This window comes from Vanellus vanellus (genome assembly GCF_965231255.1).
Source record: "Vanellus vanellus genome assembly, contig: HAP1_SCAFFOLD_248, whole genome shotgun sequence".
Classification (NCBI taxonomy): Eukaryota; Metazoa; Chordata; class Aves; order Charadriiformes; family Charadriidae; genus Vanellus; species Vanellus vanellus.
Window position 1 is genome coordinate 134,411 of NW_028128563.1, and position 26,953 is coordinate 161,363.

Consider the following 26,953-nt stretch of genomic DNA (forward strand, 5'->3'; position numbering starts at 1 on the left):
CGATATAAAAGAATTTTGGATCCCTTGAAAAAGGAACATGGCAAAGAGCAGGGTTAACGTCCTGGACTTAGGAGAGAAGACCTTGGCTTGTTGAGAGAGCTGTGTGGAAGAATCCTATGGTATGTGGCCCTGGAGAGAAGAGGTATATGTTCAAGGACCTCATCTTCAAGCTCAAGAATAGTCCATCCCAGAACCATTTGTGTATGTGTGGTTTTGTCTGTTTGAAGGGTAACTGTGGAGAGGAGAGGATCCATGCTCAGCTTCTGGATAGACTGCACGTCTGAGACCTGGATGGTCTCATAGTGCTTGGTAGCTGGGAAAACTGCCATAGCCAAGAGGGCAAAGACCTGGGTTCTGTTTGTGCCTTCCAGCCTTGCCAGTAGCTTGGCAATTTGCAGCGCAGGTTGTCCCCCTCCTGCCCCTGCTTTCCTCCAGGCTGTAGACCCATGGTGCTTCCGTGCCTTGCTCTCCCCTGGGAACTTCTGTACCTTCACTGATGTCTTTCTGCCCTCAACAGCTGTTTGTAAGAACACAAAGGCACGGGCTGATCACCAACTCTTTCTGGGTGACCTCTTGAATAACAGCTCTACCTTTCATGTGACCTTGCTTCTTCCTCCTGTCCAGTCTCCACTTTCCTAGATGCACCTTGTAGCAGTTTTGCTCTCTCCTGCTTTGTCCCACATCCAAGGAAAGCTCAAAACTCTCAGAAAGCACCCTGCAGGCAGGTGACCTCACTCATCAGCCTTCTTGGGGTCTTTCACCTGAACAGACATAAGTAACCTCACGGTGATCATCTAAACCATGTGACTGCTGCTGGCCTTTCAGCTTCTTGGAAAGACACAAACAAGCCATCTGCCCGCTGCTGACCCGTCAGATTATCAGGCAGAAGGGACATGCCAACCCATACCCATGTCCTCTTCCTGGGTGGGGCTTCCTCATTCAGGGCAGTAATAAGGACATTCAACAGTGTTGGCTCAAATGCTGATCACTGAGGGATTCTGGTTATGACTGGCTTCTGGGAGGGTTTTGTACCACTGTGGACATTTGGACCTGATCATCTAGCCAACTTCCCACCCACCACACCATCCACTGCTTCAGCCCAGAGGGCATCAATATGGCTATAAGGAGATGATGTCAAAGGCCATGCACAATGCCGGGTACACAACATGCCTTTGTTTCCCCTAACCATTCTGGTCCAGCAAAGCCTTTCTTGTCCTTCCACTGCCTGGAGGTGGCTGCAAAAGGACATACCCCATCACCCTCCAAGGGACTGAGGAAGACTGACCAGTTTGTAATTACCCCAATCCTCACCCCTGCCCTTCTTGAAGATGGGTTTGACATCTGCCTTTTCCATAGACCCCCAGAACCTTTCTAGCAGCTCTGGCACTTTTCAGGGCACAATCCAGAATCACAGGACAGGGTGATGTATCAGACAGGAGCACTTGCAGTAAGCCTGTCCAGGACACTGGAGATGAACATCCCTGGGATGGTGGGGATTTGTTCCTGAAGTCACACACAGAAATGTCAGAGCTCTGTTGGGTACCCACACCTCAGCTGACCTCGGGCACTCCTCATACACACACGGCTGATCAGAGACATGAGTCCTTCCCTTGCCCATGCAGAGGCAGTGCACTGCAGCGGTCACAGTGTCTCTCTGACCTCCTGCTGCCACCCCCAGAGGCTGGGAGGCACCGCAGCCCTGCGGTGTGTCGCCCTGCTCTGCTCTCTCATGAAGATGGACACGGGGACCTCGGTACAAGGAAGTACATCCCAGTGCTGCATCCACGTGTTTCCCCAGGAGATGTTACTCTCCAAGTGAAGTGACCTCATCTGTCGCACTCACCTCTATGGCACACCCAGGAATAGCTGATGGCATTTGTGCTCACCCGCGTCCATCTCCCCATACGCACACGCTGTGCATGCTTATGTCTCATCTGTACAATGCAAAGGTGGACTTCTGACCTCCTCATTAGGTGTCCCTCTATCTGAAGGGACAAAGAACCTCTCTGAGCTGGGGTGAGATGCCTTTGCTAGAAATGGACTTTTTCCTGGCTGGACCATGATGGTGGCCCTGGGGAAACTTCCCCGGGGTGTCCAGCAGGCACAGGCACAGCCCAGACCCTGCTCTGCTGCTCCGTCATGTCTCTTGCAGGAGCCCGGCTGTGCCAGGACACTGCTGTGTGTCCCCAGCCTGCACACTGCCACATGTCAGCTCTTCCCTCGGTTTCCCTCTCCGGGGCACTGCCAGCCCTGCCAGGCCAGACCCTCCCTGAATCTGGCCATCTCCTGTCCCCTCGCCAGCCCAGTCCAGCAGAGCAGCCCCATTGGGACTGGTCCCACAGCAGCACATGGAGGCCAGTGAGAATGATCACCCAGCCGGCATGCTGTGGAGATCTACTCCCAAGGCAGCTTGCAGCCCCAGCTGACAACCTTCCTGCCCAGGGTGGCGTGAGAAAATTGGCACAAGGCAAGACAAACAAGTCAGTGCAGGGTTTCTTATTTTGTTTAAACACACAGAGAGAGCAGCTCCTTATTTTCACATAATCTCCGGCTTACACAAGACAGGCAGATGCTGACATAGAAATAGGATAAAGGATGAATATTTTGTGGATGGCAGTATTGCAACCCAGAAAAGCTAAAAACCAAGGAAAACAAAGGGAAAAAACCTACCAAAGACCGTCTAGGCCTATAATGACTTACATCATGTGTGATATGTAAGAGAAGCTGGGCAGTTCATTGCGTCCTCCGAAAAGAAGCAGTAATCAGTTTCCACAGGGCATCCTTGAGCTCCTGGTTCCTCATGCTGTAGATGAGGGGGTTCACTGCTGGAGGCACCACCGAGTACAGAAATGACAAAAACAGGTTCAGGGATTTTGAGGAGATAGTTCGGGGCTTCAGGTGGTCAATCATGCCAGTGCTGACAAAGAGGGAGACCACAGTCAGGTGAGGGAGGCATGTGGAAAAGGCTTTGTGCCGTCCCTGCTCCGAGGGGATCCTAAGCACTGCCCTGAAGATCTGCACATAGGAAAAGAGAATGAAAGCAAAAAACCCAAATGCTATTATGACACTGACGACAAGAAGCCCAACTTCCCTGAGGTAGTCTGAGTGTGTGCAGGAGAGCTTGAGGATATGGGGAACTTCACAGAAGAACTGGTCCAGGGCATTGCCCTGGCAGAGGGGCAGTGAAAAAGTATTGGCCGTGTGCAGCAAAGCATAGGGAAAAACACTGCCCCAGACAGCTGCTGCCATGCGGACACAAGCTGTGCTGCCCAGGAGGGTCCCGTAGTGCAGGGGATGGCAGATGGCAACATAGCGGTCATAGGCCATGATGGTGAGGAGATAAAACTCTGCTGAAATGAAAAAGAAAACGAAAAAGACCTGTGCAGCACATCCTGCATAGGAGATGACCCTGGTGTTCCAGAGGGAATTGGCCATGGCTTTGGGGAGAGTTGTGGAGATGGAGCCCAGGTCAAGAAGAGAGAGGTTGAGGAGGAAGAAGTACATGGGGGTGTGGAGGTGGTGGTCACAGGCGATGGCAGTGATGATGAGGCCGTTTCCCAGGAGGGCAGCCAGGTAGATGCCCAGGAAGAGCCAGAAGGTCAAGAGCTGCAGCTCCCATGTGTCTGCGAATGCCAGGAGGAGGAAGTGGGTGATGGAGCTGCTGTTGGACATTTGCAGCCTCTTGGCATGGGGACCTGTCCAAGGAGGAAAAGGCAGTGAAAAAGTGGGAGAGACTTCTCTCAGGAAAACCCCATGCCATTCCTCAGAGAAATCCCTCTCCCTCAGCTGAATGAGGAATGACCCAGATCATTCCCCGACCACACCAACTTAATGGCACTCTCCATGACTGGCTGAGATACTACTTCAAAACCTTTTTTCCATGAGGGCACCTCTGGGCCAAGACTCCCAGGGTCAGAGGTGGAAAAGAAGCCGACTCACACCACCACCCCAATTCCCTAGATCCTGAGTACTACGGGCGGGTGGGGAAACAGGAGAAATGTGTCTGTGCTCTGAAAAAATGAAGGGAGGAGAGGGAGGCAGTTGGGTGTGCAGTGAAGCCTTCTCCTCACCCAGCTGTGCTCTCCCCCTCACAGACAGCGACGCTGCCCGGCACTTGTTTATCGCCTGTTTGTTGTGCAGGACACGCACACTTCTGCACTGGAGGTGCAGCTGCCAAGGAGGTATCTCATGCCCTGGACCCTGTGGCTGTGGGGTGGGTGGGAGAGGAGAGCAGAGGCTTGCTGCGCAGAAGTTGTCTGAAGGTCAGGGGATGGTGGGAGGTGCTGGGATCCCCCTGTCCGCTCACTTCTGGCAGCAGCTCCCTCTCTCCCCCTGCCTGTGTCTGGGCTGGCAGGAGCTGCCCCTGCCTGGAGCTGCTTCTCTGCCCCTGGGTCTCCTCCTGCCCATCACACCCGCTGTGTGCTCAGCTCTGCCCTGCAGACCCCTCCTGGCAGCACAGCGCTGCCCAAGGGGCATCTTGGGGTGTGTGGGGGCTCAGGAGAGGCTCAGGGAAGAGCTAACGAGAAAGGGGGTCTCCATGCCTGCTCCACAAAGGAGAAATCCATTCCCACCTCGCACTGCCCACCCAGCCAGCCAAGACGAGACACCTCACAGCACAAACTTGTTCCCTTTCAGGGGAAAGGTGCCTCGATGTCCTTCTTCAAAAAGATTTGTGCAAATATCCTGGGGGTGATGGGGATCCGGGAGGAGCCCTGACCCACACAGGTCCCTCTCCACAGCAGAAGGCATCTGCCTTGCTGGCGGTCACTCCTTCCACCCACAGCTTCTCCCCACAGCGCCGTGGCAGCTCCACGGGCAGGCGCAGAGCTGACCGTGGCAGGTGGCAGAGTCCCTGCCCCGGCACACAGCCCCCGGGGTACAGGGACCCTGCTGGCAAGGACAGCCCTGCCCACCCCTGCCTGCACACCCCTATGCACACCTCCACAGCCATCCCCGGCAGAAGGCAGCACTCAGGCTCTGTCCCTCTCACCGGGCAGCAGGGAAGCCCTGCTCTGGAGCACATCCTCCCCCTCCATGGCACAGAAACTGAGAGTGTCCTCCCACACAGAGCCCAGCCGCTGTCAGATGGAGCAGCCTGAGGAGATCCCTCCAGGAACCGGAGATGCATTGCCCGGCACCCAGAGACTTACCACACAGAGGGTGGTGAAGATTCCTGCCCCATTGAGCTCTCAGCACCCCCAAATCCCAACTGTCTTTAAGCTCTCTCCTCCTTGTAGTTCTCCTCTTGCTCCCTGCAGGCAGTGCCCCCAGCCCTGCTCCTGGGCAGAGCTGTCTCTCTGCAGCGCTGCCCGCTTGCCAGGAGCTCCCTCCAGCCCAGCAGCCCGGCCCAGATCAGCAGCAGAGCACCAGCCCAGGGCAGCAGCTTTTCTGTCCCCTCTGGGCTCACTGGAGGTGTCCCTGGGGCTCCAGGGGAACCTGCTGGGAAACAGGATGAAGTCATCACTTGTTTTCCTCCCTCAGCTGGGGAGAGACACTTCTGTCCAGCAGTTTCAATTCTCATTCAGAGACAAGTTGAGGTCCAAGAATACCTTTTCTTCTTTTTTTATTAGACAGGATACCCAAATAATGCCAGGGAGAAATCTCCTTTTCCTGTTTGGAGGGAAGAGATTCTGATGAGTCAATGGAAGCTTCTCAGCCTGGGTTTGTAGTCCCTGGGCATACAAGAGGCGTTACCTCCATCCCATGCCCACCACAAAACCCCAGCAGGTGGCATTCCTCTGGCCTCACTTCACAAGGGCACAAAAGCGGCTCCTGCATGTGAGCTCCTGGTCTCAGCTCCCTTGTGAAGTAATGGAGACGGAGGGCAGGAGGAAGATGTTTGGACACAGACACCTGGGGACATCTTTGGTGCCAAAGGTGACCAAGAGGCATGCTGGGAACTGAAAGCTCTAGTGGAGCAATTCAGAGAGACAGGGCAGCATCTGGGGGCATCTTGGTGGAGGCTGGTGGAAAATCCCTTTGGCCAACTTCAATGACACAAGGTGTCCACGTGGAGGACAAGTGCCCCTGTAACTCTTCCTTCTGTCCAGGGCAGCCCATAGAGGGATTCAGCTGACCAAAAGGAGTCACGTGGCACAGGCAGAGCTCAGTCTCTCTCTTCTCCATCAGCTGTCTTTTCCACATGTCCCTGGAGTACGATGGCAGTGGTCTCACGTGCATCCCTTCATTGCCTGACCTAATTCAGGGCAGCTGAACCTCAGTTTTGTTTACAAATTCCGTCCTGTAGTGCTCAGGGAGGTGCCAGGGCTCTCCAGCAACACTGCATGTGCCTGACAGGGACAGCAGAGGTCCTGTACAGGAGCCCTGTCCCCATCGAGCCTGGCTGTGTGACAGGCATCACCCAGAGCATCTTCAGATAGAGTGGGTGCCTTTGGGCCAATGACTGAATCCCACCCCTGCAGTGGCACAAGCTCTGTCCCTTCTCTCTCCAGTAGAGTGCATGAACAGCAAGCACATCACACCTGAGTCTCCTACTGTGTTCCTTCGCTCTCTAACTTTGCTGGTTCTTCTCTCCTCCAGTGTTTAACCCTTGATGACACGATCATGGATCAGGCCAATGATTTTCACAGTGGTCCTGAACCACATGAAGCCCACACTTCTTCTCTTCCTTCCTGAGATCAGCTTCACATCCGCCACAGGCCCTCAGGGCATCAGAGACACAACAGACAGCAAACCCCTCTCCTGCTCAGACCGCACAGCCCAGCTCTGCTTCTCTTTGGCATTGGACTGAGAAGGGTTTGCTCCCTTTGTGAGAACCTAATTTCTTCTTTGCACTGCCATGTGCCATCCACTCCAGCGTGTCTCTGCTCTGAAGCAAAGCTGCAATGTTTTTGGGAAGTGACAGCCAATGACAAATTCTCAGAACACCACAGCTTTGCGTGGTGTTTTTCTCTGTGCGATACTCAGTGAGGACAGAGAGTCATCAGTAGAGCTTGGGACGCCATCAGGTCAGGGTGATGTGGGGACACAAGGGTGGTGGTTAAAATCTGCTGAAAAATAGTCACTGGCATAGGACAGTGTAGGACAGCCGGTGGTTGGGATGGCCCCTTTGTGGTTGCTGGGAGTACCCAATAGTATAGAAATCCTCGTGCAAACGACTATGGCTGCTGTCTCTTCCCCTCAGGACCCCGAGAGGACACCAGGTCCCTTCAGCTCCAGCGCTTTCCTGCCACTTCACCCACCCACTTACTCCATAGAGCCAAGGAGGAGACCTCGCATTGTCCTGCACTGGGCATCACACCCCCCCACATCTCACTGCCCCCAGGACGAGTCCTGAGTGTCCCATGAGGGCAAGGATCCCCATTGCTAGGGGAAGCGGGTCAGGGCTTGAACATCCAGCTTGATGAAACACATCCAGGGCTTTCACAGTCGCATACATATTGGATTTTCAACCTGTAACCAGGGCCTCTGACTTCCTGCTTCACCAGCCCCCAGGGATGGTCCCTTTCCTGGTCATTCCCTTCATGGTCTCTCCAGTGATGGCCCTCAGTGGGGCTCGCTAACACCCTCAGAAACTTGCAGCTTTGCTGCTGCCTTTTACTTCTCCAGAGGCTTGGTCAGTCTGTCAGGATCTGCAGTTCAGGAACGTGGCACCAGAGGGCTCATTCGCATGCACAGCTCACAAGCCAGGGCTCTGACCATGATTTCCTTCACCCCTCAGTTCTTATCTGCTTAACGAGAGAGATGTCAACAGTGACAATATTTCAATACTAAAAAACTGTAAGGAAGGACTTCCTTTTTTCCCCACTTGTCTTCATTTGTCTTCTTACACATTAAGTGATATTGGCAATCTCCAAACGCTACTGAAAGCGAACATCTCCAAATGGAGGCTGAATGTGTAGGGCAGTCAAGACCCTTTATGTCAGACACTCTGTGGGCGGTCTTTGTCCCAACCCCCCCAACCCCCATTTCTCTCTTCAGCCACCCGGGACTACAGCAGCCTTGTTCACAGCTGAGCTTCCTCCACTGCAGTCCATTGGCACCAGTTTCCACCTGGTTTACCTAGAGAACAAGCTGCACACAGACACAGAGGGATGTTTCTTAAATGACACAAAAACAAAAACAAAGGAGGAGATGGTTCAATAAAAAATAAAACACACTCTTCTGCTTTGAATGAAGTCCACATTACCTCCTCTGAAGTCCACTGTTGACAGCAGATGGCCTTAGACCAACAGAAAGCACATTTGTCTGCCAAGCCCAGATCCAAAAACCCCCAAACCCTCCCTGTAATGGACTCTGTTTCTCCATATTCAATCTTTGCTCACAGTGAGGCACACGGTGATGTCATGAGCTCCCTCGATCCACAGAGGGAAGCAAAGGGACAAAGTGAACAAAATGCTCTCTTTTGAATAGCCAAATCTGCAGTAATCCCAGTGTATCTGGGTTACAGGAGCACCTTTAGGAGACTCTGCAGCATCTAGACGCACTTGTTTCTCATTCCCCTCCAGCGCTGGACAGCTTGGGTGCAATTGTCAAGAACTCCCTTTACTCAAAGGGAGAGAAATGAGCTGTCTCAACTGAGATACTTTGGCCTACCCCACCTGTCCACCAGCTCCTGCTCCAGAAAGTCTCCCAGCTGCCCTGAGTCACCTTTCCCAGTGCCATGTGGGGGCATCAACATCAAACAATGTGGTGTTAGAAGTGTGCAAGAAGTCTTCATATTCTCAACTTTGATGCTGGTCTGTAAATTGTCATCATTGGTTCATAGGCCATGGACACGCACCAGCAAGCTGATGGCCCTTTCTCTCCCTCTCTGGAAGTACAGTATTATGCATCTGGTCCCTTCTGACTGGTAACATTTGACTTTGCTCAAGTAGCCCCTGCTTTGATTCCTATCCACGGTTGGCTGTTTTCCTCTAGAGTCCTGCCTTGAGGCACAGAGGCCTGGGAGACCTTGCTGGGGATAACGCAGTCAGAGAGCACACAACATATCTCAGATCTATCTATGCCCACTTTTTAGCAGTGATACCGTCTTATCTGTGCTTCTTTTTCCACTGTCCCTGAAGTACTACCAGGTCGTTATGGTGCCCTTGAATTGACTTTGAAGTTTCAGCTGAGTTTTGATATAGACCATATCTGTGCTTGGAAGATGCTGTCCTTGAAGACCAGCTGTACTGAGCTCGGCTGCCTTTCAATGCTGCCAACCATGAGATCCCCACTCAAACTCCCAGGACCAGGCTGAAGTCTGCTCCTCTAATGTCTGCCATTTGCCTTTCCTTCCTCACTCTCCTTGGGAGCTGCGTTGCAACTGTTTCAGTGTCACGAGAGCCAAGGCTTACAAGGACCTTCAAGTCCCTGACCATCTCTTCCATGCTGGCAAGGATCACATCAGGGCTTTCATTGCCCTTGTCGCCTGTGTGGCAGCTGTGCTGAGAAGCTCTCCCAAGACACTCCAGAACCCTCCTGGACTGTTTCACACTGCTGTGTTCCCCTTCCAGGAAATGCCAGGGCCTTTAACGTCCCCAGTGAGGCCCAGGCTCCTACATCCAGACACTTCCATTGGGTTCCTTAAGCAAGACTGTGCCAGCTTCCCCACCTTGACTGCGGGTTCCTCGGCTCCCACCACCATGTCACCTTGACTGGCCCTTCCTCTGACCCTAGAATCATAGAATCATAGGGTTGGAAGGGACCTCCGGAGATCTAGTCCAATCCCCCTGCCAGACCAGGGGCATCTTCGAGCAGGTTGCACAGGAAGGCATCCAGGCGGGTTTTGAATGTCTCCAGAGATGGAGACTCCACCACCTCCCTGGGCAGCCTGTGCCAGTGCTCTGCCACCCTCAAGTTAAAGTTCCTCCTCATGTTTAGGTGGAACTTCCTACACTCAAGTTTGTGCTAGTTACCTCTTGTCCTGTCACTGGGCACCACCGAAAAGAGCCTGGCCCTGTCCTCCTGGCACCCATCCTTTAACTATTTATAAGCATTGATCAGGTCCCGCCTAAACCGTCTTTTTTCCATACTAAAGAGTCCCAATTCCCTCAATCTTTCTTCATAAGAGAGGTGTTCCAGTCCCCTAATCATCTTGGTAGCCCTATGCTGCACCCTCTCCAGCAGTTCCCTGTCCTTCTTGAGCTGGGGAGCCCAGAACTAGACACAGTACTCCAGGTGCGGTCTCACCAAGGCAGAGTAGAGGGGGGGATGACCTCCCTCCACCTGCTGGCCACACTCTTCTTGATGCACCCCAGGATGCCAATGGCCTTCTTGGCCACAAGGGCACCTTGCTGGCTCGTGGTCATCCTCTTGTCCACCAGGACTCCCAGGTCTCTTTCTACAGAGCTGCTCTCCAGCAGGTCAGCCCCCAACCTGTACTGCTGCATGGGGTTATTCCTCCCCAGGTGCAGCACCCTACACTTGCCCTTATTGGATTTCATAAGATTCCTTTCCGCCCGACTCTCCATCCTGTCCAGGTCTCTCTGTATGGCAGCACAGCCTTCTGGTGTGTCAGCCACCCCTCCCAGCTTTGTATCATCAGCAAACTTGCTGAGGGTGCACTCTATCCCCTCATCCAAGTTGTTGATGAATATATTGAACAGGGCTGGACCCAGTACTGAACCCTGGGGAACACCACTCGTCACTGACCTCCAACTAGACTATGCACCCCTAACCACAACCCTCTGAGCTCTGTCTGTCAGCCAGTTTTCTATCCACTTTACTGTCCATTCATCTAACCCACTCTTCCTAAGCTTCCCTATGAGGATGCTGTGGGAGACTTTGTTGAACGCCTTGCTGAAGTCAAGGTAGACCACATCTACCGCTCTTCCCTCATCTATCCATCCAGTCACACCATCATAGAAGGCTATCAGATCAGTCAGGCATGATTTCCCCTTGGTGAATCCATGCTGAGTACTTCTGATAGCCTTCTCTTCCTCCACATGCCTTGAGATGACGCCCAGAACAAGCTGTTCCATCATCTTTCCAGGGATGGAGGTGAGGCTGACCGGCCTGTAGTTCCCCAGGTCCTCCTTCTTGCCCTTTTCGAAGACCGGAGTGACAATGGCTTTCCTCCAGTCCTCAGGCACCTCACCTGTTCTCCAGGACCTTTCAAAGATGGTGGAGAGTGGCCCAGCAATGACCTCTGCCAGCTCCCTCAGCACTCGCGGGTGCATCCCATCAGGGCCCATGGACTTGTAAATATCTAATCAGCCTAACTGGTCCCTCACTTGGTCCTCCTCAACCCAGGGGAAGTCTTCCTCTTTCCCCGTTACTTTCTCCAAGGCCTGAGACTCCTGAGGGCTTGGACGGGTAGTAAAGACCGACACAAAGGCGGCATTCAATAACTCCACCTTCTCTGTGTCCTCTGTCACCATGGATCCTGTCTCATTCAACAGTGGGCCCACAGCTTCTCTGGTCTTCCTTTTGCCTCCAATATACTGGAAGAAGCCCTTCCTGTTGAGCTTGACATCCCTTGCCAGGTTTAGTTCCAAGGCGGCCTTGGCTTTCCTTGTTTCATCCCTGCACACTCTGGCAGCGATCTTGTAATCTTCCCAAGGGGTTAGGCCATTCTTCCACTGAGTGTAAACTTCCTTCTTCCACTTGAGCTTGTTCAGAAGCTCCCTGCTCAACCAGGCAGGCCTCTTGCATCCCTTGGCTGATTTCTTGCTCTTCGGGATGCACGATCCTAAGCTTGGAGGAAGTGGTCTTTGAATACCAGCCAGCTTTCTTGAGCCCCTTTGCCTTCCAGAGCTCTAGTCCACGGGATCTCCCCAAGCAGTTTCTTGAAGAGATCGAAGTTAACCCTCAAGAAGTCTAAGGTTGTGACTTTGCTTCTTGTTTCTTTTCATTGTGACTGCACGCCTGAAATCTCTCTAATAAGCCACATCAGAACAGAAGACTAAAGGAAAACTATGCCCAGACTTGGTTCCTTCAGGTGTTTTGTGTGGGAATGAGACCTCTGGTGCCGAGTTCCTGAACTGCAGCTCCTGAAAGACTGCCCAAGCTTCTGAAGAAATAAAAGAAGCAAACCAGCAGGTTTCTGAGGGTGTTAGCAGGCCCTGCTGACATCCCTCACTGAAGAGACCATGGAGGGAAGGAGCAGACAAAGCACCTGTTTCTGGGGACAGGTAAAGCAGGAAGTTGAAGGCACTTGGTACAGGAGGAAATTTAAAGGTGAAGACCCCTGTGAAAGCCCTTGATGTGCTTCACCAAGGAGAGCGGTCAAGCCCAAAGCCCAATCCCCTGTGGAGGCGTATCCTTTGCCTCTCCAAATACTCTGGGCACTTCCTGGGGGCAATGCAATGTGGGACTGTGTAACACCAGGTGCAGATCAGCAGCAGTGCACGTCCCAGGCTCTGTGGAGGGCAGGCGAGGAGAAAAAATGCACCGGAGATGTCAGAATCTGGTGTCCTCTCATGGCGCACAGTGGAAGAGACAGAAGCCATAGCTAAGCAGACAAGGGTCTCAGTTCTGTTGGGGTGTCAAAGCCCCACCAAGGCCCTTGGCCATCCCCACCACAGCTACACACTCCTACGCCTGTGCCTGCTTCCTTCCTGCCAGCACTGTGGTTTTCTGAGGCTTTGCCAATGCCTGTGACTTCCCTACAATGCATGTGGATTCTTCAGTCATGACGACCTTCCAAAATGTATCACAGCAGCCCTCTTGTGACATTGGGCTGCTCTCCCAACATCTTTAGATTCATCCCATCTGGTCCAATGGACTACTAAGGCTTGGCCTTAGCTAAGTACCCGCAGACTTGATCTCCATCCACTGCTGGCTTTTGCGTGGGGTTTTGCCTCTTAGGCACATGGAACTGGGAGGCCTTGCTGGTGAAGAAGGAGGAGAGAAGAGAACACAGAATATCTCACATCTATCTACACATGCTCTTACCGAATTCAGCAGCGGCCGCACATTATGTTCAGTTCTTCTTTAAATGTTCCTGGAGTAGTAACAGCTCATCCTTGTGCCCTTGAACTTCCGTGCAACTGTCAGCTCTATAGGACCTGTGGCTTTTCTAAAACCAAATGTATTTCTGAATTCTTCCTTTCTTTTGACATGTGCATCCACATCTCGCATGCTTCATTTTCTCTATGGAGCTTCCCCATGAATTTCCTGTTTCCTCAAGCTCCTCTCCTGACAGCTGGGCTTGTTTTTTCTGACTATTGGTATGACTACACTCTCCTACTTGACAGATGTTGTCCTTGCAGATGAGGTATACTGAGCTCTGCTCCCCTTCTGTGCTGCTCACATGGGCTCCCCGACTAAAAGTCAAAAGACTAGGCTAAAGTCTGCTCCTCTGAGGTCTAGCACCCACACTCTTCTATTCTCCTTCCTTTTGGGAGGGCAGACCCCACTATTTCATGGACACGATAGCCAAAGCTGACATTCTTGTAACGTCCATGTCCAGCTCTACCTTCTTTGAAATTAAATGGTGCAGATGAGTATTAACGTTGTTGGCCAATCTGGCAGCTGTGCTATAGAGACTGGGGTCCTAAGCTGTGTCTTGACCAATATTCTCGAGAAGCCTCCAGGACAGTTTGCATGCAGTTGTGGTCCCCTTCCAGTGAATGCCAGGGCAATTAAAGTGCCCAAGGTGATGTAAATAGGTTCGTTGTCTCCCACCACAATGTAACCCTTACCGGTCTTTTTTCTGACCCTTACATACAGGGGTTCACCCAGTTTATTTATCACCTAGAGGAGCTCCACAAATCTAAGCAGGTCCTTCACAACGAGGGCAAGCCTCTCTCAAAATTTCTGCCCTCCTGATCATCCTGTACCCACCCATCACAGCACCCCAGTCATGGGAGATGTCCCAACACCACTCAGCTCTTCTTCCCTCCAAGTGCAATGAAGAGATGGCACACACAGCTCCAGACCCTCCTCTCTGTGCCCAGGCTGAAGGCCCTGGGGCATGGCTGGGCTGCAGCACCTCAGATGTGGCACACTTGGGCTGAGAGCAGACTCGCAAGAGGGAAACCTGCTTCCAAGGCCCCAAGACCTCAGCTGTGCAAAGGCTTTGCTTCAGAGCAGAGACATGCTGAAGTGGGTGGCAGATGGCAGTGTGAAGAAGAAATGAGGTGCACACAAAGGGAGTAAGCTCTGTGGTGGAGATGAAGGTGGTCTCAAGATGAACAAGATGATGTTGAAAATGTCCTTGGTGTGGACATGCTGTGATTCAGGCTCACTGTGAAAATCATCGGCCTGATCCATGATTGTATCATCAAAGGGATGGCTAAAAAATTCAGGAGAGAAGAACCAGCATAGTTTGAGAGTGAAAGAACACGAGAGGAGGCCCTGGTGTGATGTGCTTGCTGTTCAGGCGCTGCCCAGTGTCTCTGGAGAGAGAAGGGACAGAGCTTGTGCCACTGCAGGGGTGGGATTCGGTCACTGGCCCAAAGGCACCCACTCTGTCTGAGATGATCTGGGTGATGCCTGTCACACAGCCAGGCTGGGTGGGGACAGGGCTCCTGTACAGGACCTCTGCTGTCCCTGTCAGGCGCATGAAATTGTTCTGAACAGCCCTGGCACCTCCCTGAGCACTGCAGGACAGAATTTGTAAACTAAATTGAGGTTCAGCTGCCCTGAATGAGGTCAGGCAATGAAGGGATGCACGTGAGACAACTGCCATCATACTCCGGGGACATGTGGAAAAGACAGCTGATAGAGAAGAGAGAGACTGAGCTCTGCCCGTGCCACGTGACTCTATTTGGTCAGCTGAATCGCTCTAGGGGCTGCCCTGGGCAGAAGGAAGCGTTGCAGGGGCACTTGTCCTCCACATGGACACCTTGTGTCATTGAAGTTGGCCAAAGGGATTTCCCAACAGCCTCCACCAAGATGCCCCCAGATGCTGCCCTGTCTCTATGAACTGCTCCACTACAGCTTGCCATTCCCAGCATGCCTCTTGGTCACCTCTGCCACCAAAGATGTCCCCAGGTGTCTGTGTCTGAACATCTTCCTCCTGCCCTCCCTCTCTGATAATTTGCAAGGGAGCTGAGACCAGGAGCTCACATGCAGGAGCCGCTTTTGTGCCCTTGTGAAGTGAGGCCAGAGGAATGCCACCTGCTGGGGGTTTGTGGTGGGCATGGGATGGAGCTAACTCCTGTTGTAGCCCCAGGGACTAGAAACCCAGGCTGAGAAACCTCCATTGACTTAACTAAATGCCTTCCCTCCTAACAGGAAAAGGAGATTTCTCCCTGGCATTGTCTGGGTGTTCTCTCTAATACTAAAACAACAACAACAAAAAAGGTATTCTTGGACCTCATTCTTTCTCTGACTGAGAATTGAAACCGCTGGATAGAAGTTTCCCTGCCCAGCAGAGGGAGACAACATCAGTGCTGACTTCAGCTTGTTTCCCAGCAGGTTCCCCTGGAGCTCCAGAGACATCTCTCTCTGAGCCCAGAGGGCACAGAGAGAGTGCCACCGTGGGCTGGTCCTCTGCTGCTTAGCTGGGCTGGGCTGCTGGGACAGATGGAGCTCCTGGCAAGCGGGCAGCGCTGCAGAGAGACAGCTCTGCCCAGCAGCAGCTCCTCTGCACAGCGCAGCAGGGCTGAGGGCACTGCCTGCTGGCAGCGAGGGCAGAGCAGGGGAGGGCGAGAGAGGTAAAGGCAGTCTGGGGTGGGAGGACAGGAGAGAGCGCACAGGGGGAGAACCCTTCACAGCCTTTCCCATGGTAAGTCTCTGCCTGTGGGGCAGTGCGGATGAGTTCCTGGCAGTGTCTCCTATACCTGGCACATGCCATGGCTGATCGGAGCTGTCAGGATGGCTCTCCTGGCTTTTCTGGTGTGGAGGATGACATTGTGCTTCAGAGCAGGGATGCTCCACTGCACCATCAGAGGGACAATGAAGGTCAACTGCCTTCTCCCAGGGAGGGCTCTGGGGTTTGAAGATAGGTGTGCAGGCAGGGGTGGGCAGGGCTGTCCTTGCCAGCAGGGTCCCTGCAACCCGGGGGCTGTGTGCCGGGGCAGGGACTCTGCCGCCTGCCAGGGTCAGCTCTGCGCCTGCCCGGGGAGCTCCCACAGTGCTGTGGGGAGAAGCTGTGGGTGGAAAGAGCAACTCCTTGCATGGCAGGGTTCAGCTTCTGCGAGGGAGAACTGCGTGGGTCAGGGCTGCTCACAGCTCAAGGGCAGTGGCAGAGGACACTTTTCAAGAAGAACATCAAGGCAGGGGTACCTGAAAGGGAAGGATTTAGTGCTTTCAGTCTTCTGCTTTTCCTTTTCTGTGTGAGGAGTGAGACATGGACATTCATCTTCCCATTCTTGAGAAAGCACTGAGTCTCCAAATTTGGGAGGGGAATAATTCTGGGATTAAGAAAAATCAATGCCCTACAGCTTACAGATAGCACCCAGCATCACCTTTCCAGCCTTATCAGGGTCGGTCAGATGTTCCTGTCAGAGCCTGCACCCACAGGGATGCTCCTGGGCAGTCTTCTGCTGCCAGGAGGTGTCTGCAGGGCAGAGCTGAGCACACAGCATCTATGATGGGTTCTGTGTGCACTGCCGGGGAGGAGGCGTGCTGCCAGAGAAGGATCTCCCAGCAGGGACAGCTCCAGGCAGCAGAGTCCTGGGCAGGGAGAGAGAGAGCAGCTCCCACGTGCCCTGGGAGGGTCATTCGGGCACCTTCCTGCCATCTCCTGTAATGAGGACGCCTTCTACTGAAACCCCCCCGGTCTCCTCTCTGGCCCAGCAGAGCTTCCAACATCAAGGCTGTGGGGTTTCTGGCTGAGGTGCCTCCTCAGCAGCCACACGCCAATGAGGAGAAACTCCTGAGCACTGTCTATAGGTCCCTTTCCTCCCTCAGCAGGAGCATTTCTCCATCTTCCCCTCCTGTCCATGCTGCTCTTGTTCTTACTCTCGTACTCTCTGGGGAGAAGGGGTTCAGGTGTGGCTCACACACCAACACTGCCATGCAGCTGTGTTCGTGGGACCAAAGTCCTTCAAACCACCCAAACCTGTGGGGCTGTGGAAAATGCAGTGTGGAGCTGGGGGGTGAGCTGCCTCTAATTAGATTGGTAAAATTTTTGCACTTCTGAGAGTTTCCCTGGCATTCTCCTGCCCGAAATGCTGACCGGATTCTATTCATGGATTACTTATGAGAGAAATGGTGATGTTTAGAAGCAACCATGTCTTTAAAAGATGCCCACTGCTGTCGAGCATGGGTGACTGCTCGGGAGCCCATGGGCAGAAGCCTCCTGCTTGTGTCTTGTTTCGCCAGTACAAAGCAGAGCTCAGAACCTGGGGGAGTAAAAAGGTCCTGAAAGGAAGGAGGAAGGTCATGTGTGTTTGGGAAGAACAGAGGTAACGGGACACAGGGAATGTGAAGAGATTTGCTCAGAGCAGTTCTTACTTGTGAGTGTGGTTTCCTCCTTTGGCAGAACATCATGAGCAAAGGAATCAGATGTCCAACAGCAGTTCCATCACCCACTTCGTCCTCCTGGCATTCGCAGACACACGGGAGCTGCAGCTCTTGACCTTCTGTCTCTTCCTGGGCATCTACCTGGCTGCCCTGCTGGGAAACGGCCTCATCATCACCGCCATCGCCTGCGACCACCGCCTCCACACCCCCATGTACTTCTTCCTCCTCAACCTCTCTTTTCTTGACCTGGGCTCCATCTCCACCACTGTTCCCAAAGCCATGGCCAATTCCCTCTGGAACACCAGGGTCATTTCCTATGCAGGATGTGCTGCACAGGTCTTTTTCTTTTTCTTTTTCATGTCAGCAGAGTTTTATCTTCTTGTTGTCATGGCCTATGACCGCTATGTTGCCATCTGCCAACCCCTGCACTACGGGACCCTCCTGGGCAGCAGAGCTTGTGTCCGCATGGCAGCAGCTGTCTGGGGCAGTGTTTTTCCCTATGCTGTGCTGCATACGGCCAATATATTTTCACTGCCCCTCTGCCAGGGCAATGCCCTGGACCAGTTCTTCTGTGAAGTCCCCCAGATCCTGAAGATCTCCTGCTCACATTCAGACTATCTCAGGGAAATGGGGCTTCTTGTGTTCAGTGCCTTGATTGCTTTTGTTTGCTTTGTTTTCATTCTGGTGTCCTATGTGCAGATCTTGAGGGCTGTGCTGAAAATTCCCTCGGAGCAGGGATGGCACAAAGCCTTTTCCACGTGCCTCCCTCACCTGGTCGTGATCTCCCTCTTTATGAGCACTGTCATGGTTGCCTACCTGAAGCCCCCCTCCATCTCCTCAAAATCTATGAACCTGTTGGTGTCATTTTTCTACTCGGTGGTGCCTCCAGCAGTGAACCCCCTCATCTACAGCATGAGGAACCAGGAGCTCAAGGATGCCTTAAGGAAACTGATGACTGGTTTCTTTTCAGAAGCAGCAATGAACTGCCCATCTGGTTCTGCATATCACTCATGATATACCTCATTTCAGTCCCAGACTTACTTTTGGTATATTTTTCTTTTTTTGTTTCTTTGGTTTTTAGCTTTTCTGGGTTGTATTAATGCTGTGAACAAAAGAGAAGAGTCACCCTTTATACTATATCTATGTCAGCATCTGCCTGTCTTGTGTGAGCCAGAGACTTTGTGTAAATAAGAAGCTGCTCTCTGTGTGTTTAAACAAAATAAAAGACCCTCCGATGATTATTTTGTCGGGTATCCTTTCTCCGAGATCTTCTCTGGAGCTGCAGGGGCAGCGTCTGTGTGCTGAGGTGGAGGGGGCAGGAGCCACCTGAGCTGGGTCTGCCTCCCAGCCTGACCAGCACGGCCCCGGGCACCACAGCCCCTGGCTCTGCAGAGCCACACCACCAGCTCGGGGGCTGTGGGACACCTGGGGAGGGGGTGCAGGAATGGCTGGCCTGGCCAGCACAGATGAGCTCTCTTGGGAAAGTCTCTGAGGGGGATGGGCTGTGCTGGGAGCATAGCAGGCCAAACATGGACAGAGAAACCCTTTGCTGTGGTGGGGCAGCTCAGGGCAGGCTGCCCTGTCCCTGGGGCAAAAGTACCTTCCTGAGGATGCCCTGGGCAAATTCTCTCATGCCACTCTGGGCAGGAATGTTGGCAGCTGGGGCTGCAAGCTGCCTGGGGAGGAGATCTCCTCAGCATGCCAGCTGGGTGGACATTCTCACTGGCCTCCATGTGCTGCTGTGGGACCAGTCCCAATGGGGCTGCTCTGCTGGGCTGCGCTGGCCAGGGGGCAGGAGGTGGCCAGATTCAGGGAGGGTCTGGCTGGTGGGGCTAGCAAGTGGCCCGGAGAGGAAAACACCAGGGAAGAGCTGAAGTGTGGCAGTGTGCAGGTTGGGGTCACACAGCAGTGTCCTGGCACAGCCGGGCTCCTGCGAGAGACATGACGGAGCAGCAGAGCAGTGTCTGGGCTGTGCCTGTGCCCGCTGGACACCCCGGGGAAGTTTCCCCAGGGTCACCATCGTGGGCCAGCCAAGAACATCTTCCATGTCCAGCATTGGACATCACCCCAACTCAGAGACGTTCTTTGTCCCTTCAGATAGAGGGACACCAAATGAGGAGGTCTAACTTTGCATTCTACAGATGAGACTTAAGCATGCACAGCCTGTGCATGTGGGGAGATGGACCCGAGTGAACACAAAAGCCATCAGCTATTCCTGGGGGTGCCATGAAGGCGAGTGCGACAGATGAGGTCACTTCACTTGGAGAGTAACATCCCCTGGGGAAACACCTGGATGCAGCACTGGGATGTGCTTCCTTGAACCGAGGTCCCCATGTCCATTCCTCAGGAGGAGAGCAGAGCAGGGCGACACACCGCAGGGCTGCGGTGCCTCCCAGACTCTGGGGGTGGCGGCAGGAGGTCAGAGAGACACTGTAACCGCTGCCGTGCACTGCCTCTGCATGGGCAAGGGAAGGACTTGTGTCTCTGATCAGCCATGTGTGTATGAGGAGTGCCCGAAACCAGCTGAGGAGTGGGTACCCGACAGAGATCTGACATTTCTGTGTGCGACTGCAGGAACAAATCGCCACCTACGAGGGACGTTCACCTCCACTGCCGTGGACAGGCTCACTGCAACTGCTCATGTCTGCTATGCCACCCTGTCCTGTGATTCTGGATTATGCCCTCAAATGTGCCAGAGCAGCCAGACAAGTTCCGAGGTCTATGGAGAAGGCAGATGTCAAACCCATCTTGAAGAAGGGCAGGGGTGAGGATTCAGATAATTACAAACTGGTCAGCCTTCCTCAGTCCCTTGGAGGGTGATGGGGTACGTCCTCCTGCAGCCACCTCCAGGCAGTGGAAGGACAAGAAAGGCTTTGCTGGACCAGAATGGTTAGGGGAAACAAAGGCATGTTGTGTACCCGGCATTGTGCACAGCTTTTGACATCATCTCCTCATAGCCATATTGATGCTCTCTGGGCTGAAGCAGTGGATGGTGTGGTGGGTTGGAAGTTGGCTAGATGATCAGGTCCAAATGTCCACAGTGGTACAAAGTCCTCCCAGAAGCCAGTCATAACCAGAATCACTCAGTGATCAGCAGCAGCCAGGTGGTTTAGAAGATCACAGTGAGGTCACTTATATCTGGTCAGCTGAAAGGCCTGATGATGTAAGTCGCTGATGAGTTAGGTCGCCTTCCTGGAGGGTGCTTTCTGAGATTTTTGAGCTTTCCTTGGAAGTGGGAAAACACAGGAGAGAGAAAAAATGCTATATAGTGCAGCTGGGAAAGTGGAGACTGGACAGGAGGAAAAAGAAATGTCCCTGCAAGGGTAGAGCTGTAGTGCAAGAGGACACCCAGAGAGAGTTGGTGACGATCCCATGGCTTTGTGTTCCAAGAAACAGCCTGTTAGGGCACAGCGACATTAGTGAAGGTACAGAAATTCCCAGGGGAGAGCAACGGGGGAAAGCACAATGGGTTTCTACAGCCTGGAGGAAAACTGGGGCAGGAGTGGGACAACCTGCACTGGAAATGGCCAAGGCTGCTGGCAAAGCTGGAAGGCAAAAACAGAACCCAGGTCTTTGCCATCTGGGCGATTGCATTTCTCTTGGCTACCAAGGGCTATGAGACCATCCAGGTCTTAGCTCAAGTCCCCCATGAAGACCAGGACCCGCAGAAGGCCTCATCTAATTCTTTCTTCTCCCCTGCAGATCAGCAGGTCTGTAGCAGAAACCCACCATAGCATTGCCCGTGTTGGTCTGCATGATAATCCTCAGCCATCAACGCTCAGCTGACTCATTGTCCATCCCCAAGCAGAGCTCCATGTGTTCCTGCAGCTCTCTCATACAGTCCCTTACCCTCCTGGTCCAGGCCTATAACCTTACCAGTACCAGAGCCCCAAGACTGCACAATTTCTCCTGCAGAAGCTTTGGACCACCTGCTTCCTCCACTTTCCAGCTCCCAGAGCCTCTGGTCTCTCCGGTATCCAGTCATGGTTTCTCTCAAGCTCCCAGGTCTCTGTCCTACTGGCTGGCTTCTCCAGCCTCATGTTTTCCAGCAGTTACACACACTGACCCACCCAGCAACACGATAAGGATGCACGCTGGGCTCTCCATTTCTGCCCCCTCAGGTGCACAAGCCCCTGTGACTTGTCATCCCCACTCCAGTGGCTGGCGCTCACAGCTCCATACCTACCAAGAGCAGAGAGCCCCCTCACCCCAGCAGCACTTTGGTGGAATTGGAGAAGAAGACAGGAGAGGCTGGGCTGATCACTTGCAGGCCATGGCCACACAAGGGGCTTTACCAGCAACCTCTTTAAACTTAATGGGCTACTTTTAGCCCCTTTTCTTGAGGTTTTCCCACACTTGTCCATTCCCAAACAACCTTCATTCGTCCTTTGGCATTTCCATGACACCTAATAGTAAGTCCTGCACAAGCCCAAAGTGCTGTTTCTGTTAACATGCAATGAGCATCACAGTCCCAGAGGCAATAACCCCCACCCTCAGTCTGGAAGGTCACCCCAGGAAGCTCTCCCATTGACCTGTGTCACTTGGCCTGTCTGGAGTGCAAGTTAATTTTCCTCACAGCAGTCTGTGTGGTGCTGTATTTTGGGTTTCTGAGCCAAACACACTCAAACACACTGCTGGTTTGGTTGTTGTGTAGCAGTGCTTACACAGTGTTGAGGTTGGGGTATTTTTGTTGGCTTGTTGATTTTTCAGATTTTTTTCCCTGGTGACGATGAGGCCGTTTCCCATGAGGGCAGCCAGGTAGATGCCCAGGAAGAGCCCGAATGTCAAGAGCTGCAGCTCCAGTGTGTCTGTGAATGCCGGGAGGAGGACCTGTGTGATGGAGTTGCCACTGAACATTTGTTGGACTCTGAGCATGGAGCACTGTTGTAAAAGAAGAAAACAGTGACAAGACACAGCAGACTTCTTTGAGCCTCCATTGACTCAGCTGAATCCCTTCCCTCCAAACAGGAAAAGGAGATTGCTCACTGGCATTGTCTGCATGTCCTTTTTAATAAGAAATGAAAAAAGATATTCTTGTCCCTCCATCTGTCTCTGATTGAGAAATGAAGTGCTGGACAGAAGTGTCCCTCCCAAGCTGAGGGAGGGAACATCAGGGATGACTTCAGGCTGTTTCCCAGCAGATTGCCCTGGAGCCCCAAGGACACCCCCAGGGAGACCAGAGGGGGTAGAAATGCTGCAGTGCTACAGCCCAAATATGTGCTCTTGCCCTCAGGCAAGGGCATAGCCAGGATGAGCTGGAGCATGTTCTTTTTGACATCCATTGCGTAACTGCCAAGGCATGGTGAGACAAGGCAGACCCCTGGGCGAATGAGATGGGAACTGGCTTTTCAGGAGAGACAGGCTGGAAGGATCTAGAGTGGGGTAACCCCAAAGCGATGAAGTTTCTTTGATGTATGGAGCTCCTTAATGGTTAAGGCTACAAGTTGGGTGAGCCCTTGTGAATGAGGGCCAGAGGAAGGGCCAGTCAAGGTGACATGGTGGTGGGAGATGAGGAACCAACAGTCAAGGTGGGGAAGCTGGCACAGTCTTGTTTAAGGAACCCAATGGAAGTGTCTGGATGTAGGAGCCTGGGCCTCACTGGGGACGTTAACGGCCCTGGCATTTCCTGGAAGGGGAACACAGCAGTGTGGAACAGTCCAGGAAGGTTCTGGAGTGTCTTGGGAGAGCTTCTCAGCACAGCTGCCAGACTTGCCAACAAGGGCAATGCAAGCCTGGATGTGATCCTTGCCAGCGTGGAAGAGATGGTCAGGGACTTGAAGGTCCTTGTAAGCCTTGGCTCTCGTGACACTGAAACAGTTGCAACACAGCTCCCAAGGAGAGTGAGGAAGGAAAGGCAAATGCCAGACATCAGAGGAGGAAACTTCAGCCTGGTCCTGGGAGTTTGAGTGGGGATCTCATGGTTGGCAGCTGTGAAAGGCAGCTGAGCTCAGTACAGCTGGTCTTCAAGGACAGCATCTTCCAAGCACAGAAATGGTCTATACCAAAACTCAGCTGAAACTTCAGAGTCAATTCAAGGGCACCATAACGACCTGGTAGTACTTCAGGGACAGTGGAAAAAGAAGCACAGATAAGACGGTATCACTGCTAAAATGTGGGCATAGATAGACCTGAGATACGTTGTGTGCTCCCTGACTGCATTATCCCCAGCAAGGTCTCCCAGGCCTCTGTGCCTCAAGGCAGGACTCTAGAGGAAAACAGCCAACGGTGGATAGGAATCAAAGCAGGGGCTACTTGAGCAAAGTCAAATGTTACCAGTCAGAAGGGACCAGATGCATAATTCTGTACTTCCAGAGAGGGAGAGAAAGGGCCATCAGCTTGCTGGTGCGTGTCCATGGCCTATGAACCAATAATGACAATTTACAGACCAGCATCAAAGTTGAGAATATGAAGACTTCTTACACACTTCTAACACCAAGTTGTTTCAGCTTTTGCCTAACATCTTCCTTCAGGGGTTGATGCAGTTGCCCACACAGAGGTGGCCACTGCCTCAGAGATACCCATGGGTAGGTGATGCCCCCACATGGCACTGGGAAAGGTGACTCAGGGCAGCTGGGAGACTTTCTGGAGCAGGAGCTGGTGGACAGCTGTGGTAGGCCAAGGCATCTCACTTGAGACGACTCATTTCTCTCCCTTTGAGTAAAGGGAGGTCTTCACAACGAGGGGAATGAGAAACGAGTGCGTCTAGATGCTGCAGAGTCTCCTAAAGGTGCTCACTGTGAGCCAAGATTGAATATGGAGAAACAGAGGCCATTACAGGGAGGGCTTTGGGGTCTTCGGATCTGGGCTTGGCAGACAGATGTGTTTTCTGTTGGTCTAAGGCCATCTGCTGTGAACAGTGGACTTCAGAGGAGGTAATGTAGACTTCATTTAAAGCAGAAGAGTGTTTTTTATTTTTTATTGAACCATCTCCTCCTTTGCTGTGTTTTTTTTTTTTTTTTTTTGTTTTGTGTGACATTTAAGAAACATCCCTCTGTGTCTGCGTGCAGCTTGTTCTCTAGGTAGACCAGGTGGAAACTGGTGCCAATGGACTGCAGTGGAGGAAGCTCAGCTGTGAACAAGGCTGCTGTAGTCCCGGGTGGCTGAAGAGAGAAATGGGGGTTGGGGGGTTGTGGACAAAGACCGCCCATAGAGTGTCTGACATAAAGGGTCTTGACTGCCCTACACATTCAGCCCCCCTTTGGAGATGTTCGCTTTCAGTAGCGTTTGGAGATTGCCGATATCAGTTAATGTGTAAGAAGACAAATGAAGACAAGTGGGAAAAAAGGAAGTCATTCCTTATAGTTTTGTTTTATTATTGAAATATTGTCACTGTTGACATCTCTCACGTTAAGCAGATAAGAACTGAGGAGTGAAGGAAATCATGGTCAGAGCCCTGGCTTGTGAGCTGTGCATGTGAATGAGCCCTCTGGTGCCACGTTCCTGAACTGCAGATCCTGACAGGCTGACCAAGCCTCTGGAGAAGGAAAAGGCAGCAGCAAAGCTGCAAGTTTCTGAGGGTGGTAGCGAGCCCAACTGAGGGCCATCACTGGAGAGACCATGGAGGGAATGACCAGGAAAGGGACCATCCGTTGGGGGCTGGTGAAGCAGGAAGTCAGAGGCACTGGTTACAGGTTGAAAATCCAATGTGTAAGTGGCTGTGAAAGCCCTGGATGTGTTTCATCAAGCTGGATGTTCGAGCCCTGACCCGCTTCCCCTAGCAATGGGGATCCTTGCGCTCAGGAATGGGATTTCTTTCCCTCATGGGACACTCAGGGCTCCTCCTGGGGGCAGTGAGATGTGGGGGTGTGTGATGCCCAGTGCAGGACTATGCGAGGGCTCCTCCTTGGCTCTATGGAGTAAGTGGGTGAGTGAAGTGGCAGGAAAGTGCTGGAGCTGAAGGGACCTGGTGTCCTCTCGGGATCCTGAGGGGAAGAGACAGCAGCCATAGTCGGTTGCACGAGGATTTCTATACTGTTGGGCACTCCCAGCCCCCACAAAGGGGCCATCCCCACCACCGGCTGTCCTACACTGTCCCATGACAGTGACTATTTTTCAGCAGATACTGACCACCACCCCTGCGTCCCAACCTAAGCCTGACCCGATGACATCCCAAGCTCTAATGATGACACTCTGTCCTCACTGAGTATAGCACAGAGAAAACCACCATGTTTTGTGTCTCTGCTGCCCTGAGGGCCTGCGGTGGAGGTGAAGCTGATCTCAGGAAGGAAGAGATGATGTTGAGAGTGTCCTTAGTGTGGACATCATGTGGTTCAGGACCACTGTGAAAATCATTGGCCTGATCCATGATCGTGTCATCAAGGGTTAAACACTGGAGGCGAGAAGAACCAGCAGAGTTAGAGAGCGAAGGAACTCATTAGGAGACCCTGGTGTGATGTGCTTGCTGTTCATACTGGAGAGAGAAAGGACAGTGCTTGTGCCACTGCAGGGGTGGGATTCAGTCACTGGCCCAAAGGCACTCACTCTGTCTGAGATGCCCTGGGTGATGCCTGTCACACAGCCAGGCTGGATGGGAACGGGGCTCCTGTATAGGACCTCTGCTGTCCCTGTCAGGCACATGCAGTTGTGCTGGAGAGCCCTGGCACCTCCTCGAGCACTACAGGACCGAAATCTGTAAACTAAATTGAGGTTCAGCTGCCCTGAATTAGGTCAGGCAATGAAGGGATGCATGTGAGACAACTGCCATCATACTCTGGGGACATGTAGAAAAGAGAGCTGATGGAGAAGAGAAAGACAGAGACTGAGCTCTGCCTGTGCCACATGACTACATTTGGTCAGCTGAACCCCTCTAGGGGCTGTCCTGGGCAGAAGGAAGAGTTACAGGGGCACTTGTCCTCCACGTGGACACCTTGTGTCATTGAAGTTGGCCAAAGGGATTTCCCACCAGCCTCCACCAAGATGCCCCCAGATGCTGCCCTGTCTCTATGAACTGCTCCACTAGAGCTTGCCATTCCCAGCATGCCTCTTGGTCACCCCAGCCACCAAAGATGTCCCCAGGTGTCTGTGTCCGCACATCTTCCTCCTGCCCTCCCTCTCCATTACTTCACAAGGGAGCTGAGACCAGGAGCTCACATGCAGGAGCCGCTTTTGTGCCCTTGTGAAGTGAGGCCAGAGGAATGCCACCTGCTGGGGTTTTGTGGTGGGCATGGGATGGAGCTAAATCCTGTTGTAGCCCCAGGGACTACAAATTCAGGCTGAGAAGCCTCCATTGACTCAGCTGAATCTCTTACCTCCAAACAGGAAAAGGAGATTGCTCCCTGGCATTGTCTGGGTATCCTGTCTAATAAAAAAAGAAAAAAAGGTATTCTTGGACCTCAACTTGTCTTTGATTGAGATTTGAAAATCCTTGACAGAAGTGTCTCTCCCCAGCTGAGGGAGGGAAAATAAGTGATGACTTCATCCTGTTTCCCAGCAGGTTCCCCTGGAGCCCCAGGGACACCTCCAGGGAGCCCAGAGGGGACAGAAAAGCTGCTGCCCTGGGCTGGTCCTCTGGTGCTGAGCTGGGCCGGGCGGCTGGGCCGGAGGGAGCTCCTGGCAAGCGGGCAGCGCTGCAGAGAGACAGCTCTGCCCAGGAGCAAGGCTGGGGGCACTGCCTGCAGGCAGTGAGAGGAGACCTGCGAGGAGGAGAGAGCTT

General features: G+C 52.9%; 1 protein-coding gene across 1 annotated transcript; it reads right to left on the bottom strand.

Annotated features, from left to right (window-relative positions):
* Positions 1-2,733: 2,733 nt before the first annotated feature.
* Positions 2,734-3,672, bottom strand: LOC309684164 (olfactory receptor 14I1-like; the record flags this gene model as incomplete). Its single annotated transcript, XM_082500115.1, has 1 exon — positions 2,734-3,672. The coding sequence occupies one exon, from the start codon at positions 3,670-3,672 to the stop codon at positions 2,734-2,736; it is 939 nt and encodes a 312-aa protein (XP_082356241.1).
* Positions 3,673-26,953: the final 23,281 nt, after the last annotated feature.